At 42.2% G+C, this 21,898-nt stretch overlaps 1 protein-coding gene across 3 annotated transcripts in view; it reads left to right on the forward strand.

Annotated features, from left to right (window-relative positions):
- DOK7 (docking protein 7) overlaps nucleotides 1-20,058 on the forward strand; it is a 28,533-nt gene extending 8,475 nt beyond the window's left edge. For 2 of the 3 annotated variants that reach the window (XM_077934515.1, XM_028743563.2), the window contains exons 5-11: nucleotides 1,631-1,750; nucleotides 4,085-4,192; nucleotides 5,854-6,710; nucleotides 10,443-10,485; nucleotides 13,536-13,607; nucleotides 14,650-14,799; nucleotides 17,657-20,058. In XM_077934515.1, the coding sequence (XP_077790641.1) occupies nucleotides 1,631-1,750; nucleotides 4,085-4,192; nucleotides 5,854-6,710; nucleotides 10,443-10,485; nucleotides 13,536-13,607; nucleotides 14,650-14,799; nucleotides 17,657-17,790 (1,484 nt within the window). In that variant the 3' untranslated portion in view covers nucleotides 17,791-20,058. Of the gene's footprint in view, nucleotides 1-1,630; nucleotides 1,751-4,084; nucleotides 4,193-5,853; nucleotides 6,711-10,442; nucleotides 10,486-13,535; nucleotides 13,608-14,649; nucleotides 14,800-17,606; nucleotides 17,636-17,656 lie in introns of those variants that run through there. The other variant, XM_077934516.1, reaches the window with a different exon arrangement.
- The last annotated feature ends 1,840 nt before the right edge of the window (nucleotides 20,059-21,898 follow it).

Below are 21,898 nucleotides of genomic sequence, written 5' to 3' on the forward strand. Positions count from 1 at the left end.
GTAGACATCAATAAATTAGAGGTAAAATGAATTTTTGTGAGGTTTGATTTTTGTGTTGAAATAGAATATTGAAATATGAATATGGATGAACCTTTCAATACAGCTAAGCAAATCTCTCTCTCCCTCTCCCTCTCCCCCTCCCTCTCTCACTCTCACACACAATCAAAATAGTGTATTTTCCCATTTTTTTGTTAATCACAGTTCAAACAGACCTATGCAAATGCCCCCCACCCCGAACTTAATGTTTAGGCACCAGGGAATTTTGTAGTCCCTTTGGGAGCAAGGGAACTGTGCATTCTCAAAATTTCTCAGAATAAGCTTGGAGAATCTCCTTTATACACTTTCTGAAAGCCTTCCATCTTCCTTGTACAGAAATAATGATTTGACTCAAAATTGTGAAATTTACCCAGTTAATTTCAATTGCCTCTCCAGCTTTGTTTAACTTTGATTCAGTGATTGATTTTGCTGATTTATTAGCACACTCACAAACTCTTGAGTCTATTTTTAAATAAAGCATATTTTGGGTTTTGCAAGGTAATTTTTTAAAAGAAAGAAATGGTTTTTTTCAAAGGGATTTCCAAGTTTTTTTAAAAAAAGAATTTTTAAATTGAGCTGTTGGAAGAACAATATTCTTACTCTGTAAAATGTTTTTTTTAATGGATATTCAACTGCTGTCCACTATAATGGCTCCCCCTAGTGAGTAGCAAAGGAGGCAGCTATTTTTATGAGTTTGAATTTTCCAAAATTCACCCCAGAACAGGTGTTGGGGGGGGCAGGAAACAGTTCCCCTGCAAAAGAATTTTGTCTCCCTGTCATTAAAATGTTTCTTAATAAAAATACCCCATTTGAAACAGCTGTGAACCAGTCCATGTCAGTTTATTACAGGATTTGGGAGCTAACCCTGTGGACTATTTTAGGGATGGTGTGGTTTCCTGGAGCCTTAATATCCAGAATTGATTCACTTTATTCCTATGTCTAGAATGTGGACAAATATTAGATAATGTTTCAGGGGGGGATACTTGAAACAGACTGAAAAATTAAGAATCATTTTTGTCAATGAAATAATAAAAAAGACTTTTTGGATTATTTCTAGAAAAAAAATAAGTAGTAAAATAATATTTAAAAAGGAAAGGCAGTTAAAATTTCATTTTGAAAGCATTTTATCACTATTCATTCTAGACTGTAATAATATATTCAAAATGTTTGATAGAAGATCGGGTTCTTGTTTCATTGTCTCCAAACCACCGTAAAAAAAAAAAGCCTTCTGCAACTATGTGGTTTTTGCTATATTTAATTATCCACTAAGACAAGAGCCCAATAATGTGTTGCCCTTCACAAACAAAAGTTCACAATGTAGCGCAAGATAGCACCTTTTCCTCTCTGGTTCAGGAATTTGACCAAAACAGCAACCACAAATCCATATTATTATTATAGTGCTCTGGTCTAGTACAGAAACACTATACACAGGTACACAGGTTAAGAACCTCTGAAATGTGACCGCTTAAGGTAGCAATGCTAGAGCCAGCATAACATATAGATTGCTCCTTAGGTTGTTTTGATGTTGCATAAATATGCCAATGTGTCCTTCATCCAGATTTAAAATCGTCCTAAACGTTTTGCTTTCTTTCAGGGGCTGGTGTGTTTTTTTTATCTTGCATGGAAGGAGAAAAGATCAGCTTTCTCTTTGATTGCATTGTTCATGGCATCTCTCCAATGAAAGGCCCTTTTGGTCTACGTCCAGTCCTGCCAGGTTAGTTTTGGATGTATAGCATAACTAGCACTTTTTTTCAGCCGGAACTCAGCTCCAGCACCTCCCAGGTAGGCGCCATTGCCATTATAAGAGAACAAGGGATGCATTTATAGTGAGTTCTGCCACCTCTTTTTCTAGAAAAATAGCACTATGCATAACCATGTAACAAGGGAGTTTAGCTTGTATAATATATTTCACTTTGATTGGAATAAGAGGTTCTGAATGCATAAAATGTTTGTCATCATTAAACATCAAAATACAATTACATGTGCATTTTTCCTTTGATTGTCTAAATAAAAGGTATATATATCGTTGCATAGGTAAAGGGACCCCTGACAGTTAAGTCCAGTCGCGAATGACTCTGGGGTTGCGGTGCTCATCTCGTTTTACTGGCTGAGAGAGCCGGCGTTTGTCTGCAGACAGTTTTCCCGGGTCATGTGGCCAGCATGACTAAGCTGCTTCTGGCGAAACCAGAGCAGCGCATGGAAACACCGTATACCTTCCCGCCGGAGCGGTACCTGTTTACCTATCTGCACTTTTTGGTGTGCTTTCGAATTGCTAGATTGGCAGGAGCTGGGACCGAGCAATGGGAGCTCACCCTGTTGCGGGGATTCGAACTGCCGACCTTCTGATGGGCAAGTCCTAGGCTCTGTGGTTTAGACCACAGTGCCACCCTCGTCCCATATAGTTGCATAAAAGGTAAAGGTACCCCTGCCCGTACGGGCCAGTCGTGTCCGACTCTAGGGTTGTTCGCTCATCTCACTTAAGAGGCCGGGGGCCAGCGCTGTCCGGAGACACTTCTGGGTCACGTGGTCAGACATGACTGCCCGTACGGGCAGGGGGTACCTTTTTACACCCTGAGAACAGCTGACTGGCAGGCTAAACCAAGTGAGGGTAGCCAATGGATCTTAAATCCTTGGTGAGTTAGGGACTTGCCCTGCATGTGAAGACAGGCTCTGGTGGATTGAGCAGAAGAGACCCATAGTGGGCCAATGGTCAAGAAGGCAGTTTCTGCACGTGCTGTCAAGGGAAGTAAGGACAGATGGGGCTCAACCTCGGAGAAGCAAAACTCTAATCCTAAACCTCCGCTGCCTTTTGGGATATCTTTGGGAGAAGAAAAGTCTCAGGAGTAAACCCTAGACAAATCCAGAGTGGAGTCCCTAAGATGGTTGGATACACTCCTTCCAGCAACTCCTGCAGCCAAGCTGATGCCAAACATATTGCTCTGCTTTTCTTTGGACCACCTCAGCGAGGCCATGGGGGGGTTGTTGTCTGGGCAGCCCAGGACCTACAGACACACTGCCCATTCTTGCACCCTGGGGAGGTCACTTTGGTGCTGTTAACGCAAAGGTTAGACTTCACCCCTGGAGGCAGACTCCATTGTCTCTCGAGACAGATGGATGCCAACAACAACTGGTTGGTTAGAAGGAAACAATCATATTGTGTAGTTTGAAATACATGAATACATTATTAGCACCCCAAATTTTTAGTCCAAGCATCATTATTTTACAGAATGAGACAAACCTTGAAGAAACATGATTTACAGGCCAATTCTACAAGTGTTGACTCTGCTGTAAATCCCAGTAGGCTCAATTGGGCTCACTTTCTGATAGGTGTGCATAGGATTTCAGCTGTTAAATATTTAGAACATTAACACTTAAACTTCAAAGTGGTTCAATAAATCACTGTGTGGTCTTCAACAACCTAGATTAAAATTTGTGCATCTTACCAGATTAAATGAGGGCATGGTTGTCACTGAAAGGAAAGTAATATCTGACAATGGTGAAAATAGCATTGATGTCTAGCCATTCAAATATCTTTTTACAAATGTATTAACTGTAATAATTACTGAAATTCCTGACTGGAAAATGGAAGAACAAGTATTGTTTGCCAAGAAGGAATTATGAATTTATCATTTTACAGTGGTACCTCGGGTTAAGAACTTAATTCGTTCTGGAGGTCCATTCTTAACCTGAAATACCACTTTAGCTAAGGGGGCCTCCGACTGCTGCCGCCGCACAATTTCTGTTCTCATTCTGAAGCAAAGTTCTTAACCCAAGGTACTATTTCTGGGTTAGCAGAGTCTGTAACCTGAAGCATCTGTAACCCGAGGTACCACACCTGGAGGGAGTTATTAGCAGCTGATATTAAAAACCTCCCCTTCTGATGCTATATGTGAAGATTTTGGGAGGCAGGAAAGAACAGAACTCCGGTACCGGAACCCTCTTGATGATAAAGCAACAAAGTGCTCATGTTTATTAAAATGGAAGCATTGTTGTTTTTTACAGCTAAGTCTCAGTTGTGATTTGTCACTTTGGTTTTGATTTTTTAAAGACCCCAGCATAAATCCTGCATGCACGGAAGAGAGAGTGGCCCATGAAGCTTTGCAGTTAGAGAAGCGACTCAGCCTTCTGTCCCATACAAGTTATCATGGGAGTGCAGGTAAGGACAAAGTATATCCTCCTCCTGGGCATTTGATTCTGTTTTCTCAGGCCTCTGGCATAAGGGGTAGTGGCACATGGGCCACAAGGCCTCTCCAACTGACTCACCAACCACTTCTCCCGGGCCCCACACCCTCTGAGGCCCCTCGCCTTCTGCAGCCCTGGTTCCAAGGCTGTACAGCCATTTCCCCCTGAGCAGCAGTACCAGATTGGGGGAGGCATGATATTTCCACCGCCCCTGTTTGTGATGTCTCCCCGCCTGCTGCTGCTCCGCTGATTTGCAAGAACAAGTGGGAAAGGGGGGCCATGGGTGCCCACAGAGGAGGGGGTTGCTCTCTTCCCTCGTGGGCAGGTCACCATGTTTCTGTGCTATTGGAAAAAGAGAGGACTCTCCATGGGGTGTTTCTGTCTCTTTGATCTCACCCACTGCAGGCTTTCAAGCCCCTAGATGCTGGCCAGGGAGTGAATGTGCCCTCAAGTGATGTCCCCCTTACCTGATAAAGGGCTTTTCCACACTTCCTCTTCCCTGCGGCTTTCCCCCATGGAAAGCACTCAATCAGAGCAAATGGCAATTTGGGTTTTCCCCAGGTTGCCATTTGTTCTGATCTCTTACGAGAGTGGGTTTTACTTTGGAAAGGAGCAGCAGGGCAAGGGTGAAAGCCCTCGGACCTGTGTTTTCTAGGCATCACACAAGCGGAAGTGCGGATGAGCCCTTAAAAGGTAAAGGTAAAGGACCCCTGACAGTTATGTCCAGTCGCAGACGACTCTGGGATTGTGGCGCTTATCTTGCTTTACAGGCCAAGGGAGCCGGCGTTTGTCCACAGACAGTTTTTCTGGGTCATGTGGCCAGCATGACTAAGCTGCTTCTGGCGCAACGGAACACAAACCAGAGCAGTGAAAGGAAAAGCCATTTACCTTCCCGCCGGAGCAGTACCTATTTATCTACTTGCACTGGTGTGCTTTTGAACTGCTAGGTTGGCAGGAGCTGGAACCAAGCAATGGGAGCTCACCCTGTCGCGGGGTTTCGAACCGCCGACCTTCTGATCTGCAAGCCCAAGAGGCTCAGTGGTTTAAACCACAGCACCACCTGCGTCCCTGGGACGAGCCCTTAGACTCCTCAAAATAGCTAAAGCTAAAGTCACATCTAGGCCATGGCTTTAGACTAGAGATATGATGAGATGAAATTTGTCATTGAGTGTATTTGCCGTTCTTCATTCTCCTGTAGCAGTTGTGGGGTACCTCTGTCATAGTGGCCTAATTAGGTTTGGCATGAGTCATAATTTGGTCCACACCTGATGTCACATATGATGTTGGGGTGGGGCAGGCGGAGACAGGGCTTCAAAGGGACAACTGGAAGCTTTGTTTTGAGCTTCTGGCAGTTCCTTTGCAAGTGGGGCTCCTTGTCAATGTCAGTCAGCTGGATGATGCTGACAGGGTCCCGTTCTGGAATTGGCTGCACTAGGAAGTTTCCCACTGGGAAATCCCTAATGCAGCCAAGGGACTTGGTTTCTCTAAATTGAGTGTTTCTCCCCTCACAGATGTAGTGGTCTAGAACTCCCTGAACTGTCAACGTCAGAAGTATGGCTGATAACCCAGCTATCATCTCTCTTTATAGTTCAGCCATTTCCACTTGAATCATCAATCTCCTTTCTTTCACCCTAGGTGATGACAGAAGCTTATCAAGTTCATCTTCGGACACAAGCCATTCTGATGCTAGCATTGGGAGCAGATTGACTATTTGGGCAGACCAGTCTTCAGCCAGTACTTCTCAAGAAAGTCATGGATTGCCTGCCGCAAAGGGAATTCATCTTGGGGAGGAGAAGGCCCATTCAGAAGGTGTCCGCAGCATCACCAAACCACCTCCTAAGCTGCTTCGATCCAGACAGCTGCAGGAAATAGGCCGCCAAAGTTCTTCTGATAGTGGGATAGCTACTGGGAGTCATTCTTCTTACTCCGGAAGTTTTTCCTCATATGCTGGGAGCCTGGACATTTGCCGTGGTGATGAATTTGGATCATTGTTGAGTCTGCCGCTGAACCTCCCTTCAGACCAGAATATATGCACTTGCCCACCAGGTGATCACCTGAGGAGCCCTGGCCTGGAGTACCAGGTTCCCAGTTCCCTTAGACACGCCTATGACACACCCAGGAGTTTGCTACAGGTAGCTGCTAAAGACACACAAAGTTCAAGTTCAGATTCCTCATTATCCAAGGGTGAATCGTCTCAAGAAATTAGTGACCTCAAACTGCCATTGCTACATCTGGAAGAACAAGCTTCTCCTGAGCACAGAGGGGAAGGAGCTCTCCCCCAGGAACATGCCAAAGACTCATCGCTTGAGGCAAGCATAGGTTTTGTTTCAAGGTGGTCACATATAAGACAACAAGCACAATTGTTAGATTCTAGAAGTACTGATGTGGCAACATTCATTGGGGTCTCCAGCAGCCCATGTGAACTGTGTAGCTCTCCTTCTGGGACAACTCGAGCTTTCTTTTCACCTTGCCCGGTCTGTGGAGGGCTAAAGGTAAATCATCGTTCTGAGCACATGCTAGTCTTGTTTGTAGAACTGTGTGCATTTTATGGGCGGATAAATGCTACTATATTTGTGCCAATGGTAGCTGAAATCAGTTACTGTCAGGAAAACATTAACAACAACAGGTAAATGTTATTTGATTCATTACATTTATATCCAACCTTTCGTTCCATTGCATTCAGGGTGTCATGCTTAAGGTTATTGGGTGATTTCCCATGCAGACATTGACCAGCCCAGGTTTGCTGAGCTTTAGCCTTCATACCTTGTCCCAGAACTATGTGGAGCCTCTAAGATGGTTGGAGGGCACCTTGTATTCCTCCTTCCAGCAACTCCTGCAGCCAAGCTGGGGCCAAACGAAGTGCTCTGCTTGCCTTTGCTCTTGTCATCTGAGCAGTCATACACACTGCCTGGGCTTGTGCCCCAGAGAGGCCACTTTAGTGCTGCTACCACAGTTGTTTGGCTTCACCCCTGGAGGTGCGCTCCGCTGTCTATTGAGACAGACAAGTGCCAATGGTTCTTTTACCATTTTAGAGGGCCAAATGTTCCTGAAGACAACTATTAAGTCTGTAGGAGAAATCAGTTTGTTCCATCAGAAATATCTGAACATTTGTTCAGACTTTTATTAAAATAAATTGTTTTGGGCCATTCTGAGATGGCCTGTCTTAGGATATGGTTCCTGCCAGCCAGCTCGTAATTCAGCTGAAGATTGCCCCTAGTCCAGGAGTGGGCACCTTTTCTCTATAAAGGGTCAATGGCACTGGCGGAGGGAGAGGAGTGCGGGGGGAGTGCACTGCCCCCGGCAGCACAATCCTGGTGGGGTGCCATCGCGGCTGCCCCCCTGCCCGCACTGGGTGCCACACCCCTGCAGGAGGCGTGCCATGCCCCCAGGACACACACCATGCCCCTGCGGGTGGTGCGCCACGCCCCCAGGATGCACAACATGCCCCTGCGGGTGGTGCACCATGCCCCCGGGATGCGCGCCAGCCATGCCCCTGCCTGCTCTTCGCCCCCCGGTGCCAGAGCATGAAGCTCCGCCACTGGTCAGTGGTGCAATAGGTCAGTGTGTCTCGCTGCTAACTAGAAGGTTGGTGGTTTGAGTCTACCCAGCGACAGCTGTGGGCAGGATTCCTGCATTGCAGGGGTCCCTTGGGGGTCCCCTCCAACTCTGGTGCTATGATTCTATTACGCTCTGGAAAAGCCAGTCAAGGGCTATAACTGATGGTGGGCCAAGCCAGAGCCAAAAATGAGCGGTATTTGCAGCATTTTATAGCTTGCTCGCTCTCTGTGCCGCTCTGACTTTGAAATTGGTCCAAGAGTTGCATGCTGCCTGGGAGCCATCGGGCCCCTAGCCCAAGGCATTAGTGTTATTGTACCACTTGCTATATCTAGATGTGCAAGTGGAAAGTTTCATCCTTTTAAACAAAAATGATTCAGTTCTTTGTCTCTGCAAAATCTTTAGGTGAGCAGCTCCACAATATAACCATGCCTTATTGCACTGGCATTTTAGCTCCTTGAAAATATGGTTGGTTGAATGTGGCCTGAAAATGAGACAAAACATGGTACTTATGCTAGTGAAAAGTTTATTGCAACAGGTTGGGGGAGCATGAACAAAGTTGGGCCAAGTACACTATTAAGTCTTGAGTAAACATCATGGGTCATTCATATATATAATTCAGAGTCTGGTTACTGTGCTGGTTAAGAATATATGAAGTACCATAACTGAGGAACTTTAAATATAATGATCTTACTCAGCTGTCACAGTCTTGCTTGTGTCATAACCCCTGCTGTTCCTGGCGACTTCTTGACTGACTGACTGACTGGTTGCTTCCAAAGGCCTCCAGACAGAGACCATTCAGAAGGGGGAAGTTTGGGATGCCACTGTAATTTTAGCTTTTCTAATAATAGGGCAGTGGTGCAAAAAGTGTTAGGCAAATTGACCAGTCCTCTTTCAGAATTTGTCAAGGCCTGAGATGGGCAAATGGGAGGACTAGTATCTCTGAAAATGTGCCACGTTAGAAATTAAGTGCTTACCATGATTTCTAAATCAGCACATGTTCAGAATACCCGTTGTTAAGGAAAATCAATAGGAGAGCTGCTGTGTCATGCCTGGCTTGCAAACCACCCTGGAATTTCTGAATGGTCACTGTTGATAACAGAATGCTAGACAGATGAACTTTGATTGCTGGGATGCCACAATTATTTTCCTGTTCTTATGAGGATTTGGTCCTACTCTTTGGCTTCAAGTCATTTGTCCCTCATATCTGCTGTGTGGTGGCTGCTTTATGTTTCTCAGTGATGAGGGAGCAGGCATGCAACAGAGGCTTACTTCTTTATTGCTGCACATATTCCAGGGCTGAGACAATGCAGAAATATATACTAGGCTTGCTTTTTCTCCATTTAGCAGTGTGGGCCTACTTGAAGTGCACTGGTCTGCATGTAACCATAAACCAAGAAATTCAGTGGTGTCCTGAACTTTCCAGCAGCAGGGGTTAGTGGCTAGTGGGATTGATTTATTCCTTACATTTCTATATCTCATGATAACAACTTTCTTGGGCAGCTTGCCATGTCAATAAACTATTAAAATGCACCGGTCACTTACAGAAGAATAAAACATCAGGCTTCAACAGAATTTAAAAGATTTAAGATTAATTTAAAGAAATTAAAGAAATTAAAAAAGGTTTGTGCCTGCCACAAAAAACTCTAAAATAGGTGCTGAGTGAGCCTCTCTGGGGACAGCACTCCACAGCCAAGGGGCCAGTGCCAAAGGGGGCCTCTCTCTACCAGCCCCTTGTTAAAAGATATTGTAGTTTAATGTTGAATGAACAGCCTGCTGGTGCATGCTGATCAATAATGCCTGATTTGCTCCTCCTCGGCCCCTGCTTTTGCTGCATTGAGGAGAAGATTCTTTCTTCACATTACATGGAAACCCCTCCCTTGCCTTTTCCACATTTGTGGAAGCCAGGGCAATTCCTCCTGGAGCTCAGTTGAAGTTGGCTGACCATGGTAAGTCCCCCAATGGGGTTGTTGTGGGGGTGCAGCAATGCTGGGGTAGGACAGGACAGGGGCAGACTTGCACCTATTCCAAACGCCTTTCAGCTCAGCCATGTGACCTAGCAACCCAGTTGAACTTACACCAGCAAAAATGATAATGTAAGTCAAAGCCTTCTTTTAAAGTCTTGTTTTGCCTCTGCCAGGCTCAGGACAGCTCAGCAGGCACTAGCCCCGGTGCTGGACAGAGTTTGGGAAAGGAGTAACTTATGCCTGCTTAACTCAAGGCAGAGTTAAGTTCTGCTGGATTCCTATAGTTAGGATTGATCTGTTTTTTTTTTAATTTAATAGTGATGATCTTCTAGTTCATATGGAGGTCAATTTCAGCATAAAGTGTTCATCTGTTGCATATATATAATCATTTACATATGCATAAAGGATTAATCATTTCAAATGTACTTGTAAAATTATTCACAAACAATATTGAGAGCTGGACTGACAGGATTTGAGCTTATTCAAACAAGGTGAATTTATTATGCAGTTCCTTGGAACTTTTATCAACAAGATTAAATTGAAAATAGTTTTGAGAACAGTTTATCAGGTGAAAAATTTCAGTGTTAAGTTTGCAAGAAACTCATTCATGATAAAGAAACTCATTCATGATAATGCATCTCTCTCTCTCTCTCTCTCTCTCTCTCTCTCTCTCTCTCTCTCTGTGTGTTTTTTTTAAAAAAGGAAACTTCCATTTTATCATCTGGAATTTTACCAGCCAGCCCAGGTAAGAGGCAATGAGATTTTTGCTAGATGTTGACACCTGTTGATTTCAGTACTCAGGGAAATTAAATTACAAGTTAAGGTCCCAATCCACAAGACTGCAATATTTATTCTTGGATTTTAAAGAAGACCAAAAGAAAAACAAGTCTTAAGCTTAAGGAGAGCAAAGTATTAATAAATTCACTCTGTATCAAAAAGAATTGTAAGCTCATGTGTGCCATCCCTCACACTGTGCTGATTTTACAGCTACCTATATTTACCTGGTCTTTGAGCCCTAATCCTCTTTCTTTGTGGGTTGGGCAAGTCTGTACATGCACACAAAACAACACCCCCCTCAACGTCCCTCCTGTTCTTTCCTTCCCATCCCCACCCCTATAACTTTGCTTCATATCGGGTATATTTTCCTTACGAGTCATGTGTGCAAATAGATCCTGCTTCTACAGGCTCCGGCATTCATTTCAGTAGAGGAGACAGCATGGTACGTGCAAACAACCTCCTCCATAGAAACCAACCGACAAGTTTTTGTGGGTGTGGATCTCTGTGTGCCCACATTTCCCACTAGTTGAAGGTTCTAGTTTGTCTTCAAAGTCAGCAAGGTCCAAGACAGAGAGCATTACAATAGTCAGACAGACATAGCAAAATCCCCTCAACTACCTTCAATAAGCATTGCTTGTTACTCTACCTCCTAAGATGAGGAAGTAACAGCCCTGACAGTTGCAGCCAAGCCAACCTCTGCCTCCTAGGCCAAATGAAACTCTCCAGAGTCCAAAGAGATCCAGCCAGAATCACCTTTGACTTCTCTGGCGTGAGCTTCTGCCATACAGGACTTGGAAGTAAATATGAGGATTGAAATCCAATACACATCTGAAGGCATTAGCCTTCTTGACCCAAGGTGACCTATTTTTCCAGAAGTTACTTAAGAACCAAATCAATCAATTTTTTATTTCTTATTTCTTATTTCTTATTTCTTATTTTTTATTTTTTATTTCTTGGAAAAATAGGTTTCCAATAATCCTTTTGACTTTATGTTCATTTCTATCTGTAATCTGTTCTTACAAATTAATAATGATTATTATAACATAACAATGTGCATCTAGGTGCAAGGCCAATTAAAATAATTCCTGCTGGCATTATTTTACTTGGTTGGAGAAATGGCTGTTCCATTTCTGTTGTCACACAAGTGGGAATAGATATCTCATTTTGTTGTCCTTGGCTACTAGTCACGTGCAGTTGCTATATTGTGGTCAATTGTGTTATATTTTTAGTGTTAATGATATCTAATGGATATCAGAAAGGCTGCAATAGGAAATAGAAAAATGTTTTAACTGATTCCTTTCATCAGCTGAATTAGCTTTAGGAAGCATTTGCTGAATTTTTGTTCCAAAGCAAAGTCAATAGAATAATGACTTTATCTCTCAGTGACTCCAAAGGTGGGAGGAATAGTAGTAGGAAGAAGAAAGAGGGAATTGATTTATCTATTACTGCCATACTGCCATGAATATCTCTACAAAGCAATTTATTTTGAGCAGCTGGGCACAATAGAACCATAAATGTAGCTAACGATTTTTAGTATTAAGTTGGAGATGTTTTTAAAACAGGTGGTGCTTCTATGATAGTGTTTTGGTCTCTGAAAGCAAACGAAGGACAAACTTTACAAGTAGATAGGCATAGTATTTGGAGAGGCAATTTCCTCAAAACAAACCTAGGTCAAAGAAGCAAGTACAGTGGTGCCTCGCAAGACGAAAAGAATCCGTTCCGCGATTCTCTTCGTCTAGCGGTTTTTTCGTCTTGCGAAGCAAGCCTATTAGCGGCTAAGCGGATTAGCGCTATTAGCGATTTAGCGGCTTAGTGGCTATTAAAGGCTTAGCGGCTAAGCTGTTAAAAGGCTATTAACAGCTTAGCGGCTTTGAAAAAGGGGGGGGAAGCGGGGGGAAATGGCGAGACTCGCAAGACGTTTTCGTCTTGCGAAGCAAGCCCATAGGGAAATTCGTCTTGCAAAGCACCTCCGAAACGGAAAACCCTTTCATCTAGCGGGTTTTTCGTCTTGCGAGGCATTCGTCTTGCGGGGCACCACTGTACTCAGTATTTTTAATGAGATAGATAGTTATGCTTTATTTTTCTATTCAGATAGGAAAGGTTGTGCGTGTGGGAAGTCACAGGCAGTAATCTTTGCATTTAAACTGCAAGTTGGAAGAGCTTTTGTGAAGAACTTCATCACAGGAATGCTGGTTTTGGTAGGATCTCCATGGTCAAAGCAATGTTTGCTGTAGGTCTCGGTCCTTGGAGTTCCTGTGATGAATTAATTATGTTTGAATTATTTAAGAAAACGAAGTTTAATGAGGAGTAAGCTCCATGAAAGATAAGAAAATCCTGTTTACAGATGATCTTCTGGAGTTCATTTTTATGTTCCTCTTATGTGGTACCGATCCTGAAGTGCAGATTGCACCATATGGGAAAGCAACTGTTCCCTTGTACAAAACAAAAAAAATTCCTTCCAGTAGCACCTTAAAGACCAACTAAGTTAGTTCTTGGTATGAGCTTTCGTGTGCATGCACACTTCTTCAGATACACTATCTGTAACTTTCCCTTGTAGAAATTGTAAAAAGTACCATGACAAACTTTTCTCTCTGGTCTGATAGGTTTAACAGTTTTGATTTTCCAGGTGTCCCCTCACATAAAATTGAGGTTAACTAGTCCTTCTGTGGAGCTGTACAATTTCTAATCAGATGTCTCTGCTATTACTGTCATTCAGTTAGGTAGACTGTCTTAAAAGACTCTGGGAAGGTTGCAAGTATCACAGCACTCCCGAACCCCATGCACCATGACCGATTAGCGCACGGTGCAAACTCTTCAAATGATGGTAGAATTTATTCCCTTCGGAGTGTTCTTAGAAGCATGTAATGCTTCCTAGATAATCTCCATATTTCTTGACTGAGCCACATTTTTTAATCCTTTGCGAGGAAACTTAAAGAATTGAGACATGTGCGTTATTATTACTGTCCATATTGTTGTTTAAAATTGGATCAACAATGTATAGATTTCTGTATGCTCCAGGTCCTAAAGGAAGCTATGAATTTATGATGCCACCTACAGAGTCTGGAGCGCCACCTGATCCTGAAGAAGCTGGTGAGTAAACTGACTTGCAGCAGAGCACACAGACTGGTGGTGATTTCATATGAATAGGCAGACAGATCCAGCTCAATGGTTGGCGAGGGAACACTCCAAATGACACAAGGCGTTGGACAAACCCTTAATGGGGGATATGCAGAAACTCAGTTCCAGCACCTCTCAGGTGTGTGCCGTTGCAATTATAAGAGAACAAGGGAGGTGCTCATGGTGAGTTCTGGCACCTCTTTTTCTAGAAAATAGCACTGGGGATATGATTAGGGCCCAAGCAAGCGCTTGCTAGAGGAACAACATGAGCTACTTCCTAAATGAAAAAGCCATGAACATATAGGGAAGGTTCCCTGGAGTATTACAAAGCATACCTCACCCCAAGAGAGTTTTGTTTTCCATAGAATACCCAACTTTAATCAGACCTTTGCCTTGCCTAGTCCTCTTTTCCTCACTTCTAAGCACATATATCAATATATTCTTTGTGGAGAATCTGTAGAAGTTCTTTTATTCGTAAGTTATTCCACTGCCCTTTACTGGGTAATTTCCTCCCAATGCAAATACAAGCTTCAGAGGAAGGAATGTACCTCAGGACCATAACAGGGGAGGAAAGGGTTATATTCCTCACCCCCACCTGCTGCAATCCTGATCATTATCATTGCCCCCCCCCATCCAGTTGATGCTATTTGCATTTTTTTAAACTTTGACTGTAAATGCAAAGATGTACTTTAACATCATGTCTAGTTTGATTCTCAGTACCTGCAGAGCAAGGGCAGTTTCAAAATGCAGCCTTACCCTCTCATTGTAATACCACTGACAGCTGTATGCACTCTTGAGCGTGCATGGAACTCATGTATGCTTGGGTTGGCACATTCATTTTCAGCCATATCACAAAGGAGAATCCATTTCCTCTGTTGAAATGAACAGGAGAACTCCATGAGTGCATGAATTCAAAGATTTCCCTTCTTGTCTTACACCCAAGTTGATGTCTTTTTACTTCTTCAGGGGGCTTAAGTTTATGTATCTTTTAAAAGCATGTTCCTTCTCATGGCAGGGGCAGTTGGTTATTCAGCAGACCTACCGATGGCTGATCGATTGCATGGTGAAATGGCAACCTATGTTAATATTCCTACCAGCCCCACATCAAAGAAACAGCTTCATTACATGGAGCTGGAACTTCAGGAACCTAGTACAAGCATAAGAGGTAAATATCTTTGAAAGCAACTGAAGCATGTTTCTGCTGTTTTTGCATAACATTTTAGGCTGTTCCAGGGATCAAAAGGGGCTTTTGCAAAGCTACACTGTGGCATGGTCACCTTTTACAGATGCACCAATCACCGCTGGTTATTGGGTACTTGTTAGCTCCAATGCACTACTGCTACATGCTTTATTTTTTCTCTTTGATTTCAAGTAATATACAATCTCCAACTATTTATTTGCTGCTCTGTCGTGAATTTCTTCACCACTTTTGATGTGTGACAGGGGGGTTAAGTCCTGCTGCAATATCCCAGTACTGTCAGGATACCTCTTTTCCGGCTCTGGAATAACTCTCTTTCGCAGAACCTCAATATATTGTGGCGAGCGCATCATTCCTTCTATAGGTTGCAGGCTTCCGACACCATAATGATCAACTGACTTTTCATGTTTGTTTTGAGTACCGGATTACGAGTCAGATAGAAAACATGATTTCTTTCAATTAATTTGCACAAGGGTGTAGAGCTGTCTGTCAGCAGTGGGTAGGTGCTCTTGGAAGCCATACTACCCTGGCACAAAGTATTTAGGGAGAATAGCACAGAACTTTTAAGAAGCTCACTGGAGAGCAGTAGAAGCGTTCCCCCTAAAGAGATATTGGAGAAGTAATTAGACAAGTAGGAAGATAACCATCACAGTCATCAAGGGAAATGAGGGGGTGATCAACTGTTGGCTCTCCTAAATTATCTGTTCATGGAGCATCCTGATTTGGTTGCACAAAACTTACACCCTGAGACCTGCGGGTATAGGGAGGTATACAAATTTAATTAATAATAATAGTAGTAGTAGTAGTAGTAGCAGCAGCAGCAGTATAATATATGATACAATATCTTCTTTAAATTCATTATTTGCTTGTGCAGAAGTTATACATCTTCCCATCAGTCAACCATTATCCCACACTTTTTAATGCATTTCCCTGCTACTTTGCTATACGCAAAAAAAAGTTTTTTAAAAAGTGTATTTGTTGGGCCCAGAACAACACAGCACTTTAATTGAGCAAACCTACATTTCTGATATGCAATGAAATCCCTCCTACAGAATAGTGACATTCTGGATGTGACCCATATCTAAGGGAGCAAAAATGTTGAGGAATCTGAGAACTGAGGGCTGAGTGGAGGTCAAGAGATCTGATATGTTTGAATACCAATGGGAAGGGGCCAGAGGAGAGGAGTCTGATAGTGTGCTTTATTTTACTTTTCTGTTTAGTTTTTTTCCTGTTTGGTATGTTGTTTTCTATTATTATTTTTAGTTTAATTGGAATTTTATGGTATATATTAGGTTGAAAACCTTTAATAAAATTAATTTAAAAATGATAATATGGAAAAGAGCACGGTTGATGGCAGCTGGAAGCCAGGAAAACACAGGTCAGGATTATAGGGTGGTCAGCTCATCACATGTAGCAGGGAAGAAGGAAGAAAGAAGAAAGGTTGGAAGGAAGTAACTGAAGAGAGGAAGGAAAAAGCTCTGGTGGATTCAATTTTTGTATTTAAAAAGTGCATTCCTGCAGTAGGGTTCTGCAGCTGCATATCTTCAGAACCTTTTTCAACTCCTTCGCTAGGGAGGAAGCAGCGGTTGCTGATACTCATTAGGGCTGGCAGCGTGGAAGACAAAGAGACCAACAGAACCAATGGCTGGCAGTCCAAACCAGGTCCAGCTTTTCTCCATCCCTACAGGGGCAATTCTGAGATTAAGGAGAAGGAAAGTGAAAAGTAGTGCTACTTCCTGGACTGGGTGGTAGTGCAAAAGCAAACAGGCAGCAGCTGGTTGTGGGGCAGTGCCCCATAGACCCTAGCAAACTAGTGTCCAGCGGGACAAGATGCTGTCCGTCTTCCCATTGGGTACAGAGCAGCCCCTCTGGGTCTGCTTCGTGAGAAGGACAAGCATCTTTCCAGCAGGAAAATGATGTGGAAGGAAAGATGGTCCTGAGCAGGAGCACTACTAATGGGGAAGTTGTGGGATGTGAAACACAGAGCAGTCAAGTACAACATCCCTAAAGTGGACATAAAAAGGGGATGTCTGGACCAGTCAGTCGGAATTTCCTGTTTCCTCCTAGGCTGGGACAGACTTCCTCTACATGTGACCAGAAGTGGGCGTGGCCTCACCTGTGCAGGAACAAAAGCATAGGGCTGGCCGCTATCTCTCTCTCTCTGACTACATTTGTCAAAGAAGCAACATCTGCTTTTAGCCTAAGATGCTCTCTTGGCTTCCAGCCAAGAGAGGACAAAGGGACTATCTCTTTATGGGATAGATTCCAGGTATATTACTTTTGTAACTTAAGTCTGCCTTCTGGGATCCATCTGTGATCAGAATGTGAGTGAGTAAACTCCTTTTATACTTTTATAGAAGACTGTATCATGTCTATTTCTTTTATGAGGGACTAAAGGGGAAATTACCAGGTAACTTATTTTAGAGGCTTTAGCGAGCCTGAGCAAACGCATCCACTGTGCAAGTTTAAAAAGGGGAATGTTACTCTGCTAAATTGTAGAACTTGTTTAACACAAGTTGGAAAGGATATAATCAAGCAATATATCCTCTCCTGCATCCCTGAACATTCCCACAGAAGTGCTGATACACTGCAACATTATGTTGTAGGTTCCACTTGTTTGTTTGGATTCTGAGCTACAAGAGCTTAACTGTTTCTTGATGCTATGTTTTCCAGTAACAAAGATTATAGCTTTTAAGTTCTGGTGTGGGTATTATTATTTGTGCTGTGTGTGACATCAAACTGAGTATTATTGTATTCTTACCTAATTATCTTAGGTGAAAGTACATGAAGATGTTATAACCATGGCAATGTTTTTCTGCCATAGGGAGTGGATCAACTAAATATGCCCAGATTGACATTACAGCGACAGAGACTGCTCATAAAGTAGGGACACAACATGCTCAGTTCAGAGAAGAGCGTCTGCAAGAGCTGGAACAGAAGAAGAAAGGCTCTTCATAGCTGCCCCTAACACAGTACTTGTAAATGTTTCATGAGTTTATTAATTTAACTAAACGCTGCCATCGTTTTCAGATTTGTACCAGATTCATTCCAATCTATTCATTTCCAATTGGAAAACTGGTAGCATGGGGTGTGTGGGTTTGTGTGTAAAAACATTGGTTGTACACATGTATGACAGAACACTTACGTTGTAATTTTTTTACTACCTTGACAAATCAGGTATCAAATACAAATGATTTTCAAACTGTGGCATTTAATTTAAAGACATTTGAATGTGTTGTGTGTTAACAAGGATGTACATGTAGCTAAGTATACATTAAATATTGGTCTATACAGCATGCGTATTGACAAGAATGCTGCGTTTTGTTAAGAGTTAAGGTAGCTTTTCATGCTATTTTTCAAAAGTCAAAGACAGATTTCTCATAAGAATCACTGTTGGAGAACAGCTTTAAATTTCCAGCCTCTATATTTCTGTTTTTTGGCAACTCTTGAGTTGTATAGGAAACGTAATTATTAATTATAATGAAGAAATAAGATATTACCAAACAGGTTCTCTTTAATAATTGCAGCAGCAACACTATTGCCAGTGCAGGCAAAGCCTAATTGCATGGCAAGTGAAGCTTTGCTCCACTTCCCAGGAAAAGATACACAGGAAAATAGGCTCACACACCTACTTGCTACTTGCCTGACCAAAGGCAGCTGCCACTCTACTGTCCCACTTTGTCCTGGCAGCATCGTAAGGGACAACAGCAAGCCCACATTCTGGCCTTTGAGCTGGTGCCTCAGTGCTGTAGCACACTAGCTCAGTTCTTAAACAAAATCATAACGGTAGAGGCAATGCTGAAAAGCAAAGCAACAGCCAATCGCACCTTGAATAAACCAAGTTGCAGTCCGTAATTCACAGTAGAAATTGCAGAATTAAGGCACACCAGCTACGCTGAAGGTTATGGGTAGTCTTCAGTGGCAGCCATGTGCTGATGGAAGGAGTCTGTCAGAGGAATGGACCAGGGGTGGGACCAGTGACAGATCTCCAAAAATGCCACCTTGGACTCCTTTGGGAGATAAATAATTTGATAAATAAAAATTGCCTCCCTCCCCATTCTGCTGGTGGATTCCTATTATCTGTGGATACACCACCTTTCTTCTTTGTTGGCTTGTTTAATTGGACTTTTGAAAAATAACATTTATGGCAACCTCATCTCTTGATAAAATAGGTATGCTGTCAATGACTTCCTCTGGGGTTTTTGGGGTTTTTTACAAGTTAACTTTTCTACTAAAGCAACACCCTGACTTTTTTTTTTATTAGATGTAACTAGTGACTTTGATCCAGCGGTACCATGTAGAATGAACTGGTATCTCTGCCATCTTCCCCTCCGTCAAATCAAATTTATTATTTACTCTACTGAAACAGGTTAATATATTATTCCTGTCCACATTTCATGATTGTGCCACTTTCTTTGTTTATCTCACTTTGTTTATTTCAGGTAGTTTAGAGTTTGTTTCAACATCCTAAGAAACTGTCACATGATTTTATAGAATATTGTGAATGTAAGGGATAGTTTATGCAGAATCCATGGCCCCTTTTGAAATTAGAGATTTGCATTTTGATTTCCCAAGTTTGCCTCAAAAGGTGGCTGAAACAAAAACTCGATCACAGGGGTGCTTGATCATGACCTTTGGGTCAACAGTGTGGCTTCCTGTGTTGTTTCTAGAAGCTGCTTATGCGCAAATCCATCTTCACCTAGATGGACATTTCTTGCCTTCAGTTTCTGTGGGCCCAAATGAAGTAAGTGTGTCTATCCTTTGTTTTCATTTCATTTCATTTCAGTGTTTTAATTTGTCCCATTTTCTGATTGAGATCATGTCTTACGTGTATTTTCCCACTTAATACAACTTTTCCACTGAATACTTAAAATATGGAGGTGCTCTCAAGCAAAGAAGTTGCTATTTTATGAAAAGTGGCACTAATACTACTGACACAATTCAGATATTAGTGCATTGCACTCTGGGCTTTAGCAACTATAACAGTATTCCATAAACAGTATATTTATTTACTCTTGCAAATAAGTAGTCAAAAGAATATTTACCCGAATTCATAACATTTATTGCAAATATAGCTGCAGATACTTAGAGAACAGTGTTCTATCTATTGGAAAGTCAGTAATGTCACTGTACTTTGTATTGAAGGATTGGTCTAACTGAGCCTTTAATTCTATAAATGTTTTTATATTCAACTGTAGTCTAATACAATTTACTATTTATAATTTACTGCTGTGTCTTTTTGTATCAAACTGCTATTATTCAGAGTTGTTGCTGGCAATGCAGGGGTTTAAAAGAGAAAGGTAAACAATCTCATAATATTCAAATAATGCCCCCTTCTAAGTATAAGAATTGTCCACTTGAGCACTTATCACTATTTTTTGCTTCCAATTGTGCCTGTCAGGTGAGCACTCCCATGATAGCTACCAAATAGGCAGAATGAGCTCAGCTTCATTTCACACAGCATACTGTAATGTGAAAGAACCAGAATTCTGTGATACCACTCAAATTCACATTTGATGGAATCCTTTTTATGACCAGCTTTTGCCTCCATACTACTATACAAAAATTCAAAAACAAGAAGCAGTTTATCCTTCCAGCAAACAGGAACAACTCTGCTGATGGGAAGTTATAACAATTATACAAAAATATATAATGATTTTTCCATCAGTGCCTTTGAAATTGAAAAGTGGAGTTCTTTCAGAAATACAGTTCTCCATATGGGTGTTCAGCAGGGTAGGGACACCCCCACCTCAATAAAAAACAATGTTCTCCAGATACCCAGCTTTCATTTTTAAACAGGTATGTTTCTAGGCTTTATTTGTAAAGCCTGAGATATGAAGCAAAATGTACAGGCACTTTTCTTTTCATGTTGTGTGTGGAAAAACTGGCCTGCTCCATTCAGTGTTTTATATTTCAGTCACCCAGAAAAATTCATGGCTCAAACCTATGGCTCTCCGTTTATTTCTATTTCACAATACTTTGACCTTTTCCGTAAATGCATTTTCATTTCCCCTTCTCCATTCTACCATTAAACCAAGTACTGTATACCTTAGATGCTATCTTGTAAGTACACTTAACAATTTTTCAAACCAAGTTCCAGTGTACAGTGGTACCTCTAGTTGCGTTCCGCTCTTGTTATGGACTTTCAACTTATGAACGCGGCAAACCTGGAAGTGTTTACTTTGGGTTCGCCACGCGCACATGCACAGAAGTGATCTGCGCACCTCGCGCATGTGCAGAAGCGCTCGATCGCACATGCGCGGAAGACCCGCTCTAGTTGCAGACTTTTTGGGGTGCGAACAGCACCCCGAAACAGATTAAGTCCACAACTAGAGGTACCACTGTATTCCAACATTGCTCACTAAGGATGAACTCAAATAATTTACCTGAGAGTAAGTTCCATTTAACTCAATGGGACTTTCTTCTGATAAGACATGCATGGAGTTGCACTATGCATGGAGTTGCACTATAAATAACTAAATATATGCTATAATAAACATTTTCAAACAAAAAATTGTCCTCAATTTTTATTCATATCTATACATAGTAGAAAGTATTCTATTCTATTTTAAGAACTAACACAATTGTCAGGTTTAAACATATACTGTGATCTTGAACTGGATCAAATCTAAAATTTTGAACCTACAGTGGTGCCTCGCAAGACGAAATTAATCCGTTCCGCGAGTCTCTTCGTCTTGCGGTTTTTTCGTCTTGCGAAGCACGGCTATTAGCGGCTTAGTGGCTATTAACGGCTTAGCAGCTATTAACGGCTTAGCGGCTATTAACGGCTATTAACGGCTTAGTGGCTTTAAGAAAAAGGAAACAAACTCGCAAGACGTTTCGTCTTGCGAAGCAAGCCCATAGGGAAATTCGTCTTGCGGAACGACTCAAAAGACGGAAAACCCTTTCATCTAGCGAGTTTTCGTCTTGCGAGGCATTCGTCTTGCGGGGCACCACTGTAATCATTAAACTAGGAGGATGCATATGAGACAATAACAGTACTTAAGCTGGATCATTTCCCAACATGTATAAAAGAAATGAATTACAGGATTAGCCAAGACATTTA

The sequence above is a fragment of the Podarcis muralis genome, chromosome 9 (assembly GCF_964188315.1).
Source record: "Podarcis muralis chromosome 9, rPodMur119.hap1.1, whole genome shotgun sequence".
NCBI lineage: Eukaryota > Metazoa > Chordata > Lepidosauria > Squamata > Lacertidae > Podarcis > Podarcis muralis.